The sequence below is a fragment of the Tetrahymena thermophila genome, assembly GCF_000189635.1.
Source record: "Tetrahymena thermophila SB210 genomic scaffold scf_8254764, whole genome shotgun sequence".
NCBI lineage: Eukaryota > Ciliophora > Oligohymenophorea > Hymenostomatida > Tetrahymenidae > Tetrahymena > Tetrahymena thermophila.
Window position 1 is genome coordinate 256645 of NW_002476523.1, and position 17231 is coordinate 273875.

At 21.5% G+C, this 17231-nt stretch overlaps 5 protein-coding genes across 5 annotated transcripts; 2 read left to right on the top strand and 3 right to left on the bottom strand. All coding sequences in view use genetic code 6, as the record gives it.

Annotated features, from left to right (window-relative positions):
• Window positions 1-472: 472 nt before the first annotated feature.
• Window positions 473-2267, bottom strand: TTHERM_00633560 (hypothetical protein; the record flags this gene model as incomplete). The annotated part of the gene is made up of 2 exons (XM_001010094.1): window positions 473-1012; window positions 1101-2267. 2 exons carry the CDS (start codon window positions 2265-2267, stop codon window positions 473-475), a joined length of 1707 nt encoding a protein of 568 aa, XP_001010094.1.
• A 957-nt stretch (window positions 2268-3224) lies between these two features.
• Window positions 3225-4609, top strand: TTHERM_00633570 (iron-sulfur cluster assembly accessory protein). Its single transcript, XM_001010095.2, has 4 exons — window positions 3225-3423; window positions 3545-3716; window positions 3812-3924; window positions 4008-4609. Exons 1-4 carry the CDS (start codon window positions 3274-3276, stop codon window positions 4041-4043), a joined length of 471 nt encoding a protein of 156 aa, XP_001010095.2. The 5' UTR covers window positions 3225-3273; the 3' UTR covers window positions 4044-4609.
• A 1619-nt stretch (window positions 4610-6228) lies between these two features.
• Window positions 6229-8699, bottom strand: TTHERM_00633580 (hypothetical protein; the record flags this gene model as incomplete). The annotated part of the gene is made up of 3 exons (XM_001010096.2): window positions 8304-8699; window positions 7587-8208; window positions 6229-7406 (listed from the first exon to the last, which is right to left on the bottom strand). Exons 1-3 carry the CDS (start codon window positions 8643-8645, stop codon window positions 6229-6231), a joined length of 2142 nt encoding a protein of 713 aa, XP_001010096.2. The 5' UTR covers window positions 8646-8699.
• A 1204-nt stretch (window positions 8700-9903) lies between these two features.
• Window positions 9904-14114, top strand: TTHERM_00633600 (kinesin motor catalytic domain protein; the record flags this gene model as incomplete). Its single annotated transcript, XM_001010098.3, has 7 exons — window positions 9904-10531; window positions 11220-11340; window positions 11395-11742; window positions 11809-12244; window positions 12295-12376; window positions 12802-12955; window positions 13001-14114. The coding sequence occupies exons 1-7, from the start codon at window positions 10027-10029 to the stop codon at window positions 14112-14114; spliced, it is 2760 nt and encodes a 919-aa protein (XP_001010098.3). The 5' UTR covers window positions 9904-10026.
• A 790-nt stretch (window positions 14115-14904) lies between these two features.
• On the bottom strand, window positions 14905-16199 carry TTHERM_00633610 (hypothetical protein; the record flags this gene model as incomplete). The annotated part of the gene is made up of 5 exons (XM_001010099.3): window positions 14905-15370; window positions 15433-15630; window positions 15689-15805; window positions 15869-15997; window positions 16093-16199. 5 exons carry the CDS (start codon window positions 16197-16199, stop codon window positions 14905-14907), a joined length of 1017 nt encoding a protein of 338 aa, XP_001010099.2.
• Window positions 16200-17231: the final 1032 nt, after the last annotated feature.

A 17231-nucleotide genomic window follows, 5' to 3' on the forward strand; every position in this document is an offset into this window, starting at 1 on the left:
AATTCTAAATTTTTTATTTTTTTTAATTTAGATTTTAGAAATATTAAGTGAATGGAATTTAGATTTTTAGATATTAAGAGTTTTACAATTTTAGATTTTTTTTATTCTGAGATCAACATTTCATATGAATAACATTTGATATTTTTATCAATACTTTTTAGATTATTGCTAGCATTAAAAAGCTTAAAACTTACAATAATTTGATTTATATTTTTATTTATAAGGTGATAAATTTTGTATATTTAGCATAAATTGATTTATGAAAGTTGATATTGTTGATTTTTAGATTTGATTGAAATTCAAATAGAAAAGTGTAATATATTCTTTATATACAAAATTAATAGATTTAAGTTAATTATTACGAATTAATATTTTGTAATTTATAGATGAATAAAATATTTGAAGTCTTAGGTTATGATTATTTAATTAATTATTATGGTTACGAAAACTCTATGACACTAAATACTCTCAATCAATAAGTAGTATTCAGCTTAACTGGGAAAGTGGAGGTCATAACTACACTTTCTAAGTTTTTATTTTTATTGTAAATATCACTCAAACACTGTCCTAACTGTGCATTTTTAGATTGGTTAGTTTTTATTAATGCTTCAATTTCAGTATAAATAGCATTTATTTTATCAGATATTGAACGAGCATTAGCTTGATTACCTTTAATTTTTTCTAATATGATTAATTTTTCATTTTCATGATTCATTTTTATTTAATCTTATCTTATTTTTTAAGTATCTTCTTGATCAATACATTTCTTTCTCCAATAATCTATCTCATTTACCATTTCGTTATTTGCTCTGCTCAGGTTATTTATTTCTCCTTTAACTCTAACTATTTCTAGCTAAATAGGTTCATTAATTCTAATTTCTTCTTTTATCAAAACTGGTTTTTCAACAATAACAGGCTTTTCTATTACAAGAGGTCTTTCAATTACTTTTTCCACAATTTCAACTCTCTTTTATTTTTTTTGTGACTCTATTTCAGCTTCCAATTCGAATATCTATTTAAATTTAATTAATATTTTAAACCCAATTCAAGACAATTTAAATAAATATTAAATATAATAAAATATGTTGTTTATTGTTTACCTTTTTTTCTTTTTTTTCTAACTTTCTTCTGAGCTTGTCATTGTTTTCGACCTTGTTTTCAATTATTTTATTGTCCGACTTTAAATCTAAAATTTTTTCTTTCTTTTTCTCTAGATCTCTCTTTAAAGAACTAATTTAAACTTGCTTTTCTGATTTTTTAGATTCTAATTTTAAAAAATCTTCATAGAGTGAGGTGTATTTTTTATTATTCTAGTCATTTTTCTTTTCAATTTCCTTTATTAATCTCTCTCTTTCATCTCTAATTTTATTCTAATCAAATTCTAACTTTGTTATTTGCTTTTTTATTTCACCAAGATCATTATGCAACTTTTAGTATTCAAGATTTTCAACTCTAATATTTTCATTTAAATTCTTAATTTCGTTATCTCTTTCTCTAATTTAAAGTTTTAAAGAACTAAGAATGCCATCAGTTCTTGCCACATCACCTATTTGAGATTCCAAATCATAATCTAATTATATCGCTCTAGATTCTAATTTCCTGATATTTATCTCCTTAATTTGCTTTGACTCTTAAACTTCTTTATGCTTTTACTGCAAAGAATCTTTTACAACTTTAGCTTTCTCAATTTATTCTTTGAGTTTATTATTTTTCATATTCAATTCTGTTTTGGCTTTTTCAGTCTGTTTTTTAATTATTTCCTTATCCTTCTTTAAACGGAAAAGCTTTTCTTCTTAGTCTTTTTTAATTCTTTCAACTTCTTTTTACTTAACTCTTTACTGCATCTCAAATAATTTCACATTCATCTGATTTACTTTTTATGAAAAATCTTCCTTTTTTTCTGGCTTAACAACTTCTTTAGCCTTCTATTCGTCTAAAATTTACTACTCTCTAGCATTCCTATTATTCATATTTTTATTAAATTTCGATCCCTTTACATTTTTTGGAGCAACTACTTATTTTTCTTATTATTGATTTTGCTATTCATTTGGTTTTTGATTCTCATTTTAAACAATTATAGATAACGGATTTTTGTCAATTTCTTCAAGTTCTTTTAACAATTCTTCCTATCTTTTTTTCATTAAAATGACTTGTTCTTACAATTTCTTAGAAATCACATCATTTGGATCTACTTAATCACCATCCTTCTTTTATATTTCTGTAACGCTAAAGCGATATTAAGGAGGATGTGTTGTTTAATTATTCATTTTTGTTGATCAAAAAAAAAGAATCTTTTATTAAATAAATTAAATATTTAGCGATTAAGATTGAGTTTACTGTTTCAATTAATTTGAAAAATTAATTTTTGAAAGCAACTAATTATTTAAATAATAAATACGAATAAAAATGACAATATCTTTTTGAATTCATAATAAGCATTTATTCTTATGATTATAAAATTAATGATGAATTTATATCATGATAAAATATTCTTTTAAGCTTCAAAATTTACATTAAAAATTTTTTAAATGAGAATTTAGCAAAAAAAAATGTCAAAATCTTTGAATTAATTTAAAATCAGAATAAAAAAATTTAAATTAAATTAGAATTAGAGATTCATCAAAAAAAATTTGCTTCTATTTAAAGCTTTTAAGACTAAAATAAAATTCTAATTACAGTTTGTTATCACTCAAAAACTTAAGAACAAACAATCCTACTCAGATATTTAATTAAATTTAAATCTGTCCAATTACATTTATCAATGTAGAAACTCTATTTTTTAAAATAAAATGTTCTCAAATAGTTTTCATAAATTATTAAAATATAAATTTTTTTAGACTTTAATTTAATCTATTTTGAGGTAGAATTAAATTAATTAAAATTTCGTTTATTTTAAATTTAATTCAGTCAATATTAAATCTATCAAATTTAATTGAAACTTTCATAAGTATTTGATAAAGTTGGTTTTTATGGTTAATAAATGGATAAATTTATGAATAATTTTAATCGAATAGTTTATAGTTTAGATGAAATAATTAAATTAATTTTTTAAAATTGAAATAGAAATGATAAACTAAAAGCTTGGATAAGAAAATTAAGGAATATTCGCTAAATATGTGTTTGATTATCAACATACTGATAGGAATATTCCTAAAATCAAGAAAAAAAGAAGGATGCATAATTCCTACAAAAAAAATTATAGGTAATAAATATATAATTAATTTAATAAATTAAATTGCATAATTAAAAATTAATATTTAGGATTTATATAAAATGAATAGCATACTTAAAAGTTTCGTTAAAATGCCTAATTTTGTCTAAGCACAATAGTTATACAAGATGCCTCAATATAAATTCTCAGAGGAGGTAAAAGTAGAAGCAAAGAAAACAACATTAAGACCTAAGAAGGCTTTCTTAACATTAGTAATAATTAGAATTTCTTGAGCTGTTTTACTCGAATAATAAAAATTTAAACATCAATTTATATCAAATAAAATGAGCCAACACATCGTTAATACATTATAAAATATTAATATTATATTAGACAGATAGAGCAGCTGCTAGAATAAAAGAGTTGATGATGAAAAGAACAAGCGAAGATGTTAAAGGTGTAAAGATTGGTGTTAGAAGAAGAGGATGCAGCGGTTTAACATATACAATGAATTATTGCACAAGCTTAAGCGAAAATAAATTTGATGAAATAATAAATGATAAAGGTATATTTTAATTGACTCTTTTTCTTTAACCAAACAATAAAGCTCCTATCAATTCCATTAATAATTTAAGTCATGCAAATTCTTTTAATAATTAGGAGTAACAATAGTTATAGACAATAAAGCCCTTATGGCCCTTGTCGGCACAGAAATGGATTGGGTAGAGGATGATTTGAAGGCTGAGTTTGTTTTTAACAACCCTAATTCAAAGGTAAAGTTTTAATTCTTTCTTCTACCATAAGAATATTATTTCATTCAGCATTCTTATTTATGATATAATCATTTATTTAAAAGGGAACTTGCGGCTGTGGAGAAAGTTTCCATATCTGATTTCTAAGAGGAATAACTTCGAAGAGAAATAAAACAATAAATAAACAAAAAAAACAAACAAACAAAATAATTAACTAACTAACTTATTATCTAATTAAGTAATATACAAAAAAAAACCAAGTGTGAATGAAAAATTACATAAATAGCTTTTGAAATAAAAACAACAAATATAATATTATACTATCTGTTTAATTCATGAATGAATCTTGGGATATAAAGATATAGATTGATATTTGTATTAAGAATTTGATTAATCAATCAACTAGATAGAGAGAGAGCACTTGAAAACATTAAAAACAGGCCAAAATAATAAATAAGCAAATTAGTGAAAATAAATAAAAAATTAAGACGCAATATTTTTGGAGATAATCTAAATTATTATGTCATATTTAAACTAAAAAAACACCTTACTTTATTTATATAACAATAATTATTAAAAGTTAATACATATCTTTAAATTTTTATTATTTGTATGCAACTCTGTAAAATCATTCTAATTAATATCTTTGTTTATCTTATCTTTAATTAATTATTCGAACAAGCGAAAGAAAAAAAATCTACTAACATCTTTCTTATTTTTATTGAATTTATTATTTCTTCCCTCATTTTTAATTTGGTTATTGCTTTTTAATTAAAAATAGATAATAATTGGTTCAATCAAAAAATAGATTGTTAGTTAGTTAAGTATATTCAAATTATTTTTTTACTGATGTCAAAATTTTATCAAATATTGAAACAAACATCATTCAATTGATTGTACAAATTCACAAAATTATTGATTGAAAAAAATAAATTATTATTAAAACTGTTTGATTAAATTATTTTTAAAAGATAATTTAATATTTTAAAAAGAACGAAGAAGGACTTTATTCTAAATTATAAAATTTGGTATTTATTGCGTTAAATTTTAGGAAATTAAAATTAATTTCATGTTTATCTATTACTTAATTTTTAAAAAATCATTAGAAATATCAGAAATAGACAATCAAGTTAAGAAAATCGAATAAGATAACCTATAAAAAGAAAATATAAAAAAAAAATATTTTTCATATTAGTTTATAACTCTCTATTTTAAGACAAATATGTGTTAATCTTAATATATTGAAAATTTTAAAATTAATTTACTATGAATTTGAAATAATTATTGTGGAATATTATTTGTATGAATTATTTTATATTTTTATATTTAAATAAAGGATATATTTTTATAATTTATTTATAAATACTAAGTAGATCACTCTGTATTTTCTCATTTATCAGAAGGAAATAATTATAAATAAATTAATAAAAGGTAATAGAAATAATTTTATGTAAGTAATTTAAAAAATAATTGAGTAAGATTAATAAATTACTTACATTTTTACATAAAAGCTCTCTAATAAATAATTCTCGTTTTTAATTTCAGAATTTTAAATTGTATTTTCAAATAAAATAAAAAAATAATTAAATAAATTTAATTTCTTACACTTCTTCAAAATTTGTAAATATATTTATTTTAAATGATATAAATTTTTAAAAAAACAAAAATAAAAACTATCATTTTATTTATCACTTTTTAATACAATTTAGTGCTTATGAAATTTTAATTGTTTGTTTATCAAGTTATATTCTAATAAATAATAAACTATTAAACTATAATCCTATAAAAATTTTTTGATATTCTAATTAAACTTTATATTTTTTAAAGTAAAAATAAAGATGATTTATTAATATTTTTTTGAAGTTATTAAATAATTTAAATGAAAGTATTCATAAAATATTTAACAATCAAGCAAGCTAATTTAATTTTATACCAAATAGATATTTCGCTTTATTTATTTTATCTTACTTCTTATGTGATATTAATATATTTAAAATCTACTATTATTTTGTATTTTTTTAAATACTGTAATTTCTCATAAATTAAAGAACAAATTTTTAAATTTTAAAAATAGTGATTTTTAGAAAAACCAAATAAATTTAAATAAAAAGTATTTTCAGATTTAATCTCTTTATATGAGAAATTATATTTATTATCTATCTACTTTTTTTTATTTTAATAAAAATGAATAATTATTTTTAAAAAGCAAGCTAGAAAACTTAAATTGAATATGTAACTAAGTAAATAAATATATAGGGAATTATTAATAAATATTATGTACAACCAAAAATTATTTTTAAGTAAAGCAGTCTCGGTAGGGTAATTTCAATAATGCAATTTAATCTATTGCTGAACATATCCTCCTCTTCTCATTTCATAAGGAATATACTTTTCCTCTATTATTTCTTCTTCTTAATTTTGAAGATTTTATTATTGTTCTAAAAATAGTACTAGGGCTGGTTTTTCTGGAAGGGTTAATATTTTAACTACCGAACGTAAATTAACAGATGTTGGTTGTTTTGGTGATTATAAACGAGTGCCGTTTGAAGTGTGAGGTATTTTTTTGTCAAATATTGCTCTGTTTCTTGGGGATAAGTGTTTTTTATCAGCCTATTTTGCTTGTACTTCCTCAACTGGAGTTTAAATTTAAGTCTATTCTTTCTTTTATGTCTTTACTTTCATTATAAAATTCTTTTCAGATGCATTATTTTTTAGTGTTTGAATCTCCTATCTGAGGACATTCTTGCCTACAATTTCTATATTTTCAATATCTTTGTTATCAATTCGAGCAATTTCATTTATAAAATATTTCCTATCTTAAATTTTGCTTTAAAGATAATCATGGCTCTTGAAACTATGAAAAGGTAGCTCGTTTTATTTTTCTGTTCTAAGTTTTGAACTAAAGGGCTTACGAACTTACTCAACTATTTAGACTTTCATTTCTTGATCAAACTAATTTTTAGGCTTAAAATTGAGAGGGTTATCCTCTTTTACAAGCTTTTAAATTGCTTCTACTGCTATAACTCTATCTTCTTTATCCTTACGTAGTCTCTTTTACCAATAATTTTATCCTCCAAACTTTTCCAAATCAGTTTTAACCATTTCAAGAACTTATTTGATTTCATTTTTGCTTCTAACTTCACCATCTTTTAACCAAAGCGAATCTTCAAATTTTTTTCCTACTTATTTACACCTTAATTCAATTATTTTTTATTATTATTTTTGCACATCTTCAAATTGCTGTAAAATTCTGGCTTCTTTTGTCAAGTAAAGTTAGTCACCTTTTTTAAATTTCGATATTTATTTCTCATTTTCTCTTTTTGCAAATTCTTTATTAGACTGCACTCTCTAAATAACCTTGTCAATGCATATCTGCAACTCTTCTTCATCAAGCTCTTGAACTTATACATCCTCTTCTTTATTAGCTCTCTTAGAAGCCTTTGTAAATTGAGTCTAAGTTAAATTATTCATAGATATCACCTTGGGAACATTACTTCCTCCTACTAAAATATATAATTTAAAACAACATTTAAATGAAATCTCAATTTTATATTTTGATTTTCTTTTTAAACTTAAATAATTTTCACAATAAACAATAAATTTGTAAGAATTTAAAAACAATTTTTACAGGCAAACAAAAAATATTTTAAAAAAGAGATCAATTTAAATAAAAGAATGAATACCTCCTAAATTAGCTTAACTAATTTGTCTGGACTAAAATACTGAAGTATCATTTTTATCAAGCTTGTCGTTTGAGCACATAGATTTGGTATCAATTAATTTATTATCCACTTATCCATTTAAAGAATTATCCATAATAGTAATTGTTGGAGCTTTAATTTTTTTGTTAAATTCTTTTTGTTATTTTATAAACCATTCTGGTTTTCCCAAAATTGTGTATTATTTTATTTATCCTTATTCATCAGTTTGTGGACCAATCTCATTTTTTAAATACCTTTCATACACCTTAGCAGCATCAAATATATTTTTAATAGGCTAAGCCTTCATTATTGCAGCAGTATGAGGCCTTACCTTCTTAAATTCTTACTAAACTTTTTGAACTTCATTTAATTTATCCTAATTATCATCATTGATTTCTTCAGTCTCTTATTTAGATTGATTTTCGTTTATAACAATATTGTTTTCATCAACTTAAATCAACTGCGTAATTTGTTTTTCCTAAAAAAATACATTTTTATCTGAACCTAGAGAAGGTGCTATAGGACTAATCAAATTTAATTCTTAATTACTCAATTTCTTAAATTTATGCGAGCTATTTAATGAGTTCACCGTATGAGTTGAGTTCTATTTTTTAAATGAAAAAAAATATTAATTTACTGACCCATCTTAAAAGTAAGTTTTATTATTTAATTGATATAAAATGAAATGTTAATGTAAACCTTTTCTAGATTTTTTTATTCCTCTGTTTATTCCTCAAGCTACTAATTTTCAGCTTTCTTTTCTTATTCTAGCTACTCGAAAGGATTGAACTTTTTTGCAACAAATTTCGCTTTGTATTTAAAAAGAGGAGGAGATTACTTACGAGGTTATTAATCTTAATATTAATTTGAATCTCTAAGTGGAAAATCCTCTTTTGATTTCCTCAAATTTGAATCTCTCAAATCATCCTTCCTTGGTGAAGGATTTACAGATTGTTCTTAACCTACTTTTGTAAACGGTTTGCTTGTTTATGGTCTTGTTTAGCTGACTTAAGAACCTTTAATACTGCCTTATTTAAGCATATCTTAAAAACTTATTTAATAATTACTTAATTAAAATGTATCAATAAATTTCAGCTTTTATAAAATTTGCAAATAGTTATTCTTTATTAACTAATCCACAAACTACTATTCCCTAAATTATCAATGATAATTCCAGTCAGGTCAATTAAATTAAATTTAAGTGCCTAAATTCAAATCCTTATTCAGTAAATATACAAAACTAGAAAATGTTTTAATATAAAAATAATAATTATAAATATAAATTAAAATTCTGAAATAAAGCGAATTTGCTATCATTTTTAAAAATATTTTTTAATATATAAATAAATTAATAAAGAAAAAAACAACATTGAAAAAAAATCTCAGCAATAATTTAATTTTTATAAAAATGGTTTGGTAAAAGTAGCATTTAAAATATATTAAATTAAAATTAAAGAGATTTTGATCACTGATTTAAATAAATCAAGAAAGAATAAATTTATTGTTATTTGAAAAATACTTATTATTAGTTTAATAAATTTTTAAAACTCTAAAAACATGTCTACACTTTAATAAAAGTTAACTTAAAAAATATTTTTTTTAAAAATAATAAACTGTTTGAAACTTTTATAAAAAATATTCAATATTACTTTTTTACTGAGATCTTAAGAAAAATATTTTCAATTTATTTATTTTTTTATTATTTTAATTTAATTTAAGTTTTATTAAGATTTAGTTAATTATTATATTTAATTTTTATTGAAATACATTGATTAAGATTTAATTAATTAAAAAATTTAATTTAATTCATTTTATTTTATAAAAGTATTTTTTGAAGTTAAGATTTTATTTAATATTTAGAATAAAAATAAGTTAATATTATCTTAAATTTTAACAATTATTTTAATCTTAAAATAAACAAAACAAAATATTATTTAATATATTTTTTGAAAATTAAAAAAATAAAGTATTATTAAATATGTTTTTTAATAATTAAACATTTAAAATTGAGCCAAAATGGATGGGCATAAATATTTTAGTTTATGTTAATAAATGTCAAATTAAGTTAAATTTAAAATATTTAAAGCAAAATATAATTACAATAGTAAAATAAATAGAATTCTTTATGGTATAATAAATAGATGAATGAATTAATGGCCATCTAGAATTATTGAGAAATTCAATATCATTATATATAAAATTGTTTGTATTCTAACTGATTTATTGATTTTCATTAAGAAACTTTTTGATTTTTGATAAAAATTAAAATTCAATAAATAAATAATTGATTGTTTAACTAATTTATTAATTAATATTGATAGCAGCCTAACATAACTAGCAAGCAAGCAAACAAACAAATAAGCACAATTATTCTAGATATAAAAAGTTATTCAAAAGCAAACAAATAATAAATATATACATCATGAACAGATAAAATAAGTTTAATTTGTAAAATCAGCAATAATAATTTTAATAAAACTGGCGATATAATGAGAGTGATGAAGAAGGAATGTATTATGAAGAATAGCAAAATGATATTGAATTTGAAAGGTAAAGTCCTTTAGCGTATAATAACTACAATACATTTAACAATTAGTAGTAAAATTTAACTAATCAGTTTGAAAATTAAAATTAATATGATGAGGAATCTTTGATAATTGAAAATCCTTTGGACTAGACACCTATTTAAGTCATGATAAGAGTTCGTCCATAATTTAATATTGATTCATAATCAGCTTTAAAAATAGTAGATAATAATACAATTTATATCAACAACAATGAAAATGTTCACTCATTCAAATATTCCAGGGTATTTAAACCAAGTGATAGCTAAGAAACTATTTTTAAATATGTTTGTGAACCCATTCTTTAGCATGCTATCTAAGGTTACAATGCGTCTTTTTTGGTTTATGGATAGACTGGAACAGGTAGAGATATATATATATATATTACTATATTAACCTTAATCATATATTTTTAGAGAATATTTACTAAATTACTCAAAAAAAAAGCTTCAGGAATCTTAGAAAATTATAATAAGCAAGATAACTTAGCATTATTTAAAAAAGTTAAAACCAAATTATTTCCTCCCTACACAATAAAAAAATCATATTACAAAATATTTCAAAGAGCATTTCGAGTCTGTCTTAATAATTAAGCAAAAGCAATTATATTTGGTGTGTAACTAATTGACAATATCATAAACGAATAAGTTAAATAATGCTAATTCAAAATAAAACTATTATTTTATGATGATCATGCTTGATTTTTATTATGCTGTTCAAATGCATATTAATAAATTACTTTTAGATTTAGTTCAGAGTTATGTGATATATTTATTAAATTATTAATTTTCAAAAAGCTCTATTAATAAACAATAATCTGTCTTTTTATCTAGAATAGAGTTTACTTTATTTATCAACAAAATATGATTTAAAACTAGAATAATTAATTTTGTTTCATTAAGTAATTATAATAAAAGCAATCAACAATACTGTAGTTTAGTAGGAATATTGTGTTGTTTTATGACAAAAATTAATTCATCAATAGTTATTCTTTGATCATTGAATAATTTTATTTATGATTTTTATAAATTATTACAAATTTATCAAATAGGTAAAACACATACGATGGGTTTGCATCAAAACAATTTGTTAGAAGAACCTGGTATGATTTAGCATTCTTTAAAATTCTTGTTTGACCACTTTAATAACAGTCAACTAAACCCTGAAGATTGGTAATAAATTAATTTTTATTGTAACAATATTTATATTTTTTATTTATTAAATAGGTCTATCAGTTTGAATTTTATGCAAATATATATTGAAGAGATTTTCGATTTACTAAATCCAAATGGATAAAAATTGTAAATTAGGGAGGACTCTGAAAGCAACGAAGTTTATGTCTAAGATTTAATTACAGTTCCTATAAAAAATATCGATTAAGCTATAAAATTAATTGAAGCTGGTTTAAATTAGAGAATGTTGGGTCCATAAAATATGAATTAATATTCTAGTAGATCTCATACAATTTTAAATGTTTACGTAAATCAAAGAATCTCATATAGTGAATACATTGTTTCAAATATAGCTTTTGTCGATTTAGCAGGTTCAGAAAGAATTAAGAAATCAAATTCAACGTAAATCAATAAAAGCTATTAGTTATATTTATCATAAGTAAAATGAATTTTATATTAATTAAAAAGAGGAATAAGAATGGAGGAAGCTAAAAAGATTAATAGTAGTTTAAGTGCTTTAAGCAATGTAATTTCATTATTGGGAAACTCTAATCAACAGTATATCCCTTATAGAGATTCTAAGCTTACAAGAATTCTTTAAAATTGTTTGAATAGTCAAAGTAAAATATCAATTATTGGAACAGTTGAACCTTCTGAAGATAATAGCTTTGAAACCTACAGCACATTACTCTTTGCTTCAAGATGTTAGGATATTTAATTTCTTCCTTAGTAAAACCTTCAAAATATCTTCACCATGAATAGCGATCCTTAAGAAGAAATTTAAAATTTAAAGGATTAAATCAAATATTATCAAAGCAAAATTAAAAAAATGTCTTCTTCTATTTCTTCTGATGGGACTAAGTTTGCCAAATAAATAATTGAAACTCTGAAAAAACCATTTACTGTAAATAAATTTTAAAAAATAATCATTCAAATATAATTTTTTTCATTTAGAAACTAGGAAGAAACTTAAAATAAGCTCAGAAAATGAACGAGTAATTGCATTCTTAAATGAAAAACAAAAAAAATACCTCATGTAATTCATTCAAACTTTCATTTTTATTATTTTAAAATGTTGAATAAATTAAATGAGTAAAAAAGTAAGTAAATTAATAAATAAATAAAGAAATAATTTTGAAAAGCACAAAATCAAAATACTTAGTAAATCTTAAAATTAAGTTTTATTTGATTAAGAAAAGTTTGAAGAACTTTCATTATTTATTTATCAACACTTAACTTTGAAAGAAAAAATTATTTTTATAAACAAAAAATAAATAAGGAAAAATATTATTTATCTATTTGTTCAAGTTTGTAAGGCATTATTAAGTGAATGAATATAATAAAGATTTGGTTAAAATAAAATCTAATAAAATAGAAAATTAGCCTTTATTTATTTATTTATTTATTTATTTATTTATTTATTTATTTATTTTGAATATTTAAATTAATTTCTATTTTAAGATGAACCTATAGGGTTATATTAAGCTAAAATTCCTTTTGAGGAAATGATGTAAATGATCAGTGATGGCAAGGAACAGGAATTCTTGAATTTGTTTGAATAAACTTTTGAAGATATTTTTTAAAAATACGGATAGATTTCTTTGGAATTAGAGAAGTAAATTGTTCGTTTTGATATATTTTAAAAACTATTTTTTTAAAGATTAAAGGAAGTAAATTTAGCTAATTAAAACTAGAAGACTGATGATCATCAGTAATTAACATCAAGCAGACCAAATACAAAATTGGCTACTGAATTAATAGAATATTATTCAGGTTTCAGTCAAACATTACTAAAATAATTGTTGGAATCAGAATAAATAGTAGATACAAATGATAGAGATCTATTAGAGAAAATTGGGGAATTCAATTAATAAACATAACTTAAACTAAAAGATATAGTAAAAAAACATAATATTAAAGAATTAATTTAGTATGTAGACACTTTGAATGAAACAAATTATGAAAAAATTGCTAAATCTGAGTCATACAGAGTTAAATAGCTTGTCTTATAACTCAAGAAAAAAATAGAAGATACTGCTCAAAAAAATAATGATAAATCTAATACAAATATAAAAGACTTCTTAGAAAAGTAGAGACTTATAAATGAAAAAAAGTTTATGATTAAATAGAGTGGAACACCTCTTAATAATTCATAAATTATAGGAGATAACAGCAGTAGCATGAGCTTAAGAAGTAATTCAAGTAGTAATAATTTGACATAATAATAACAGCAACAACAATAATAATAAAATCAAGTAAATAACATCCCAAAAGGACCATCAAACTTAAAGCAGATGATGAATGATTTGAATTAAAAAAACAAGTAATAAACGAGCAATTCAGTAAATGAAAATTAAGAGAACTTTTCTTCATAGTAAGAAGGCTGTTATAATAGTAACAATATTAATAATAGCTAAAGCAAAAAGTAAAGCTCAACTCCTATACATATATAAAGAGTGAAAATACTAAGTGAAGATTAAATTGAAAAAAACCCATAAAATAACTTTGTAACAAATAAGCTCACAGAATAAAATACAAATATTACTAAAACAGAAAAATAGAATATAAGTGAAAAGAAAATTGTTTAATAAGCCAACTAAAATCTGAATAAAGAAATGTAATTTGATAGAAGTTCTAGTTCAGGCTCAAATAAAATAGATTATAACACAAATAGCTTATCTCCAATTCCATAAGAATAACAGTTGAATAGTCAATTAAAATCTTGTAATTTCTATAAAAAAAATTAAAAATACTCTCCTTTTACAGATAACTGAATAACCAACAAACGAACAAACATAAATAATAAATTTAAAATTAATTAATTAAAAATCAAATTTTATCTTAGATAAATCCTATATTATATCATTATCTTAACTTTTAAATAGAAACTCGTATCTCTATCATGTATATCATCAATATTGCATAAAATTATATGTAAATTAATTATAAAAAGAGTTCAATAAATTAAATAAGAGAACCATGTTTTATAAGGTGAATAATAATTATTTTATTTATTCATAATCAAACTTTATAATAAAATTTTATAATTTTTAAAATTTTTTCAGACTTATATTGAGAATTTTAAAGAAAAATTAGAAGTTACTTAATAACATAAATTTTTAATTGAAAAGAATATAAATTACAAAGAGCTTTTAATGAAAAATAATTAAAATTTTATTAATCCTTTTTCAACTTTTAAAAATGGATTGATTTAAAAAAAATAGTTTTTTATAAGGCTTTCTTTTATTTAAAATGAATTATATAAATTTAAGTAAAATTGCTTATTCATTTTATTTGTTTGCTACTTTGTTTGTTTGATTGATTGTTGAAAGAGAATAAGGAAATTATATGGAAATAAAAAGAATTTGTTAATTAAAATTCAATTTTTTGATAACAAACAACAAAGAATATTAAGTAAGTTACTATGGTTTTTTATATATTTTTAATTATTTTAATATTTAATAGAAAATAATGTTAAACATGATTAGCTAAGAGTGCTTTTTTATGTTTTTTATTGTATTTTTTTATCAATAAATTAGAAATATTATGGAGATGTTAATCATATCATTCTTACTTTCCTTCACCTTCTTATTTTTACTCAGATAACTCTTGTTTAGTTTCAGTAACTTCACTATGATGATTTATTTCTCCTTTAGTTTAGTGCTTTAACTTTTCTTCCAAATCTTTAATTTTACTATCTCTTAGCTGAATCTATGCTAAGAAAAGCTTTTCGCTTTCGTTTCTATATCTGTATTAAAAAAATAAATTCATTTTTACATCTTTAAATACAATTTATGTAAAAATATTTATTTACCCTTCAAAGTTTTAGGCTATTTTCATAAGTTTTTCCTACTATTCAACAATCATTTCTCTCATAATTTCATTTTCTTCAGAAGAAGGGTTGGGATCGCTATCCTTTTCTAATTGTTTAATATAGATTTCTTTTTCTTCTAAGGCTTTCTTCAACTCTTCTATTTCTTATTCTTTGAGGCTCTTAAGAGCGTCATCTCTTTCTTTAGTTTTTTCTAGACTATTTATACAAAAAAGTGCTTATTAAAAAATTGAACTTCTTTGATGCATTTATTCATTTACATTTCTTTAGAGAAATTTTAGAACATTGTTTTTTGCTCATCAATAACTGCTCTATTGTTCTTAATATCATTTCCTAAATCATTGATCAAGAAGTCTTTAACAGCAATTTCCTTCTTCAACTTTGAAATGACTTGATCTTTATCAGAGTCATTCTTTGGGTCATTCTCTTTAGAGACAGTATTCTCTTTGTCTAAGGACCTAAAAAACAAGCACAAAAGTCATTTTTTATTTTAGTTTTGAAAAAATATATTTTTACTCTTGGTAATCATTCATGAATTTGGTCATTGCTAAGGTTTTCATCTTAACTTCTAATCTAAGTTTTTGCACTTCTTCATCTTTTTCAATTAACAGCTTTTATGTTTCAAGCTAGATCCTATGCAATTATATTATAAACATCATCAAAAAAAATTAAAATAATAATTTATTAATTATTTACTCTTGCAATTCCTTCTTTAAATTTAGCATCAAATACTCCTTTTCTAAATTAGACTTCTCTAACTGTTGCTCAAGTAGTTCGATTTATCTACTCTGAGCTTCTTCCATCTATTCAGTTTCATCTCTATATCTAATATTTTAAATATTAATTATTATTTATTAACTCCCGCTTTTAAGATTAAAATAGAGTGGATGTGATGTGTGAGAGTAAATTTAGTTTATTACTGTTCAAATAATTCTGTAATTTCTTTGAGCTACTTCTAGCTATCAATGAAGTCTAGTTAAAGCTTTTCGTACTCTTCAAATGAAATAGTTTCTGTTTCTCCTGACATATCTACTGCTTTGTATAGTGTTTATATTTTTATAATGAATGAATAAGAAGATAACTTTTGTTTTTTATAATTTTTGATTGATAAATTTACAAAAAATATTTAAAAATTAATTAATTATAATTTTTAAAACTTAAAGATATATTACCCGCAAAATAACAAAAAAACTAAATAAATAACTATTAATATTCACTTCTTATCTCTCACTTTTTTAAATTTCATTTTCAATTTCTCTCAAAAAATGCATATCTTTTCTTTAATTATAAATTATCTGTGCATTTTTAAGTCAACTCGTAATTTAAAAAAATATTTATTCTTTTTTGACATATTTATAAATTTCTCCAATGATCATGTTTCTTCTTTTCTTTTAAACAAAATAATAGGTTATTAATACATCCACGAAACCTTAAAGTTATAAAAGTACAGCGTCACGAGTATAAGAGAGTGTAATTTGAAGCTGAAGTAACTTGTTAGCTTGACTTTAATTTTATATTATGTAAAATAATTTATACAAGAATTCATTAACTCTTTATATTTTATTGGTCTAATCTGTAAAATTCTTCAATCAGTTTGAAATAGAATTAAACTTTAAATAAAAATAATAGATAATCATCATTTAATGTTATTTTTCAAAATTTTAACAAATTCAAGTATTAATATCAAATCTTTTTTAGTGGTAAATTTGATAAATAATATGATATGCTAATTAAAATTAATAAATAAATAAAAATTAAAAAGTACAGCGCTATGAGTATAAAGTTTTTTGCCGTTAAAAATGAAGTAACTCATTAGCTTGACTTTAATGTTAAATATTTCTAAAGTAATTAAAAGGAAAATATTTGGTATTTAACTTTTTATGGGTTTGGCTTATGATTTATAATCTTCAAATTATTAGCATTTATTTTTAAAAGAAAATTAATTTATAATTTATGCCCTAATTAATTAATAAATAATTATTAAAAGTTGATAATTTTAAAGCATCTAGAAATTAATATTTAATATTTTTTAATACTTAAAGTAAAATAGAAAAGAAGA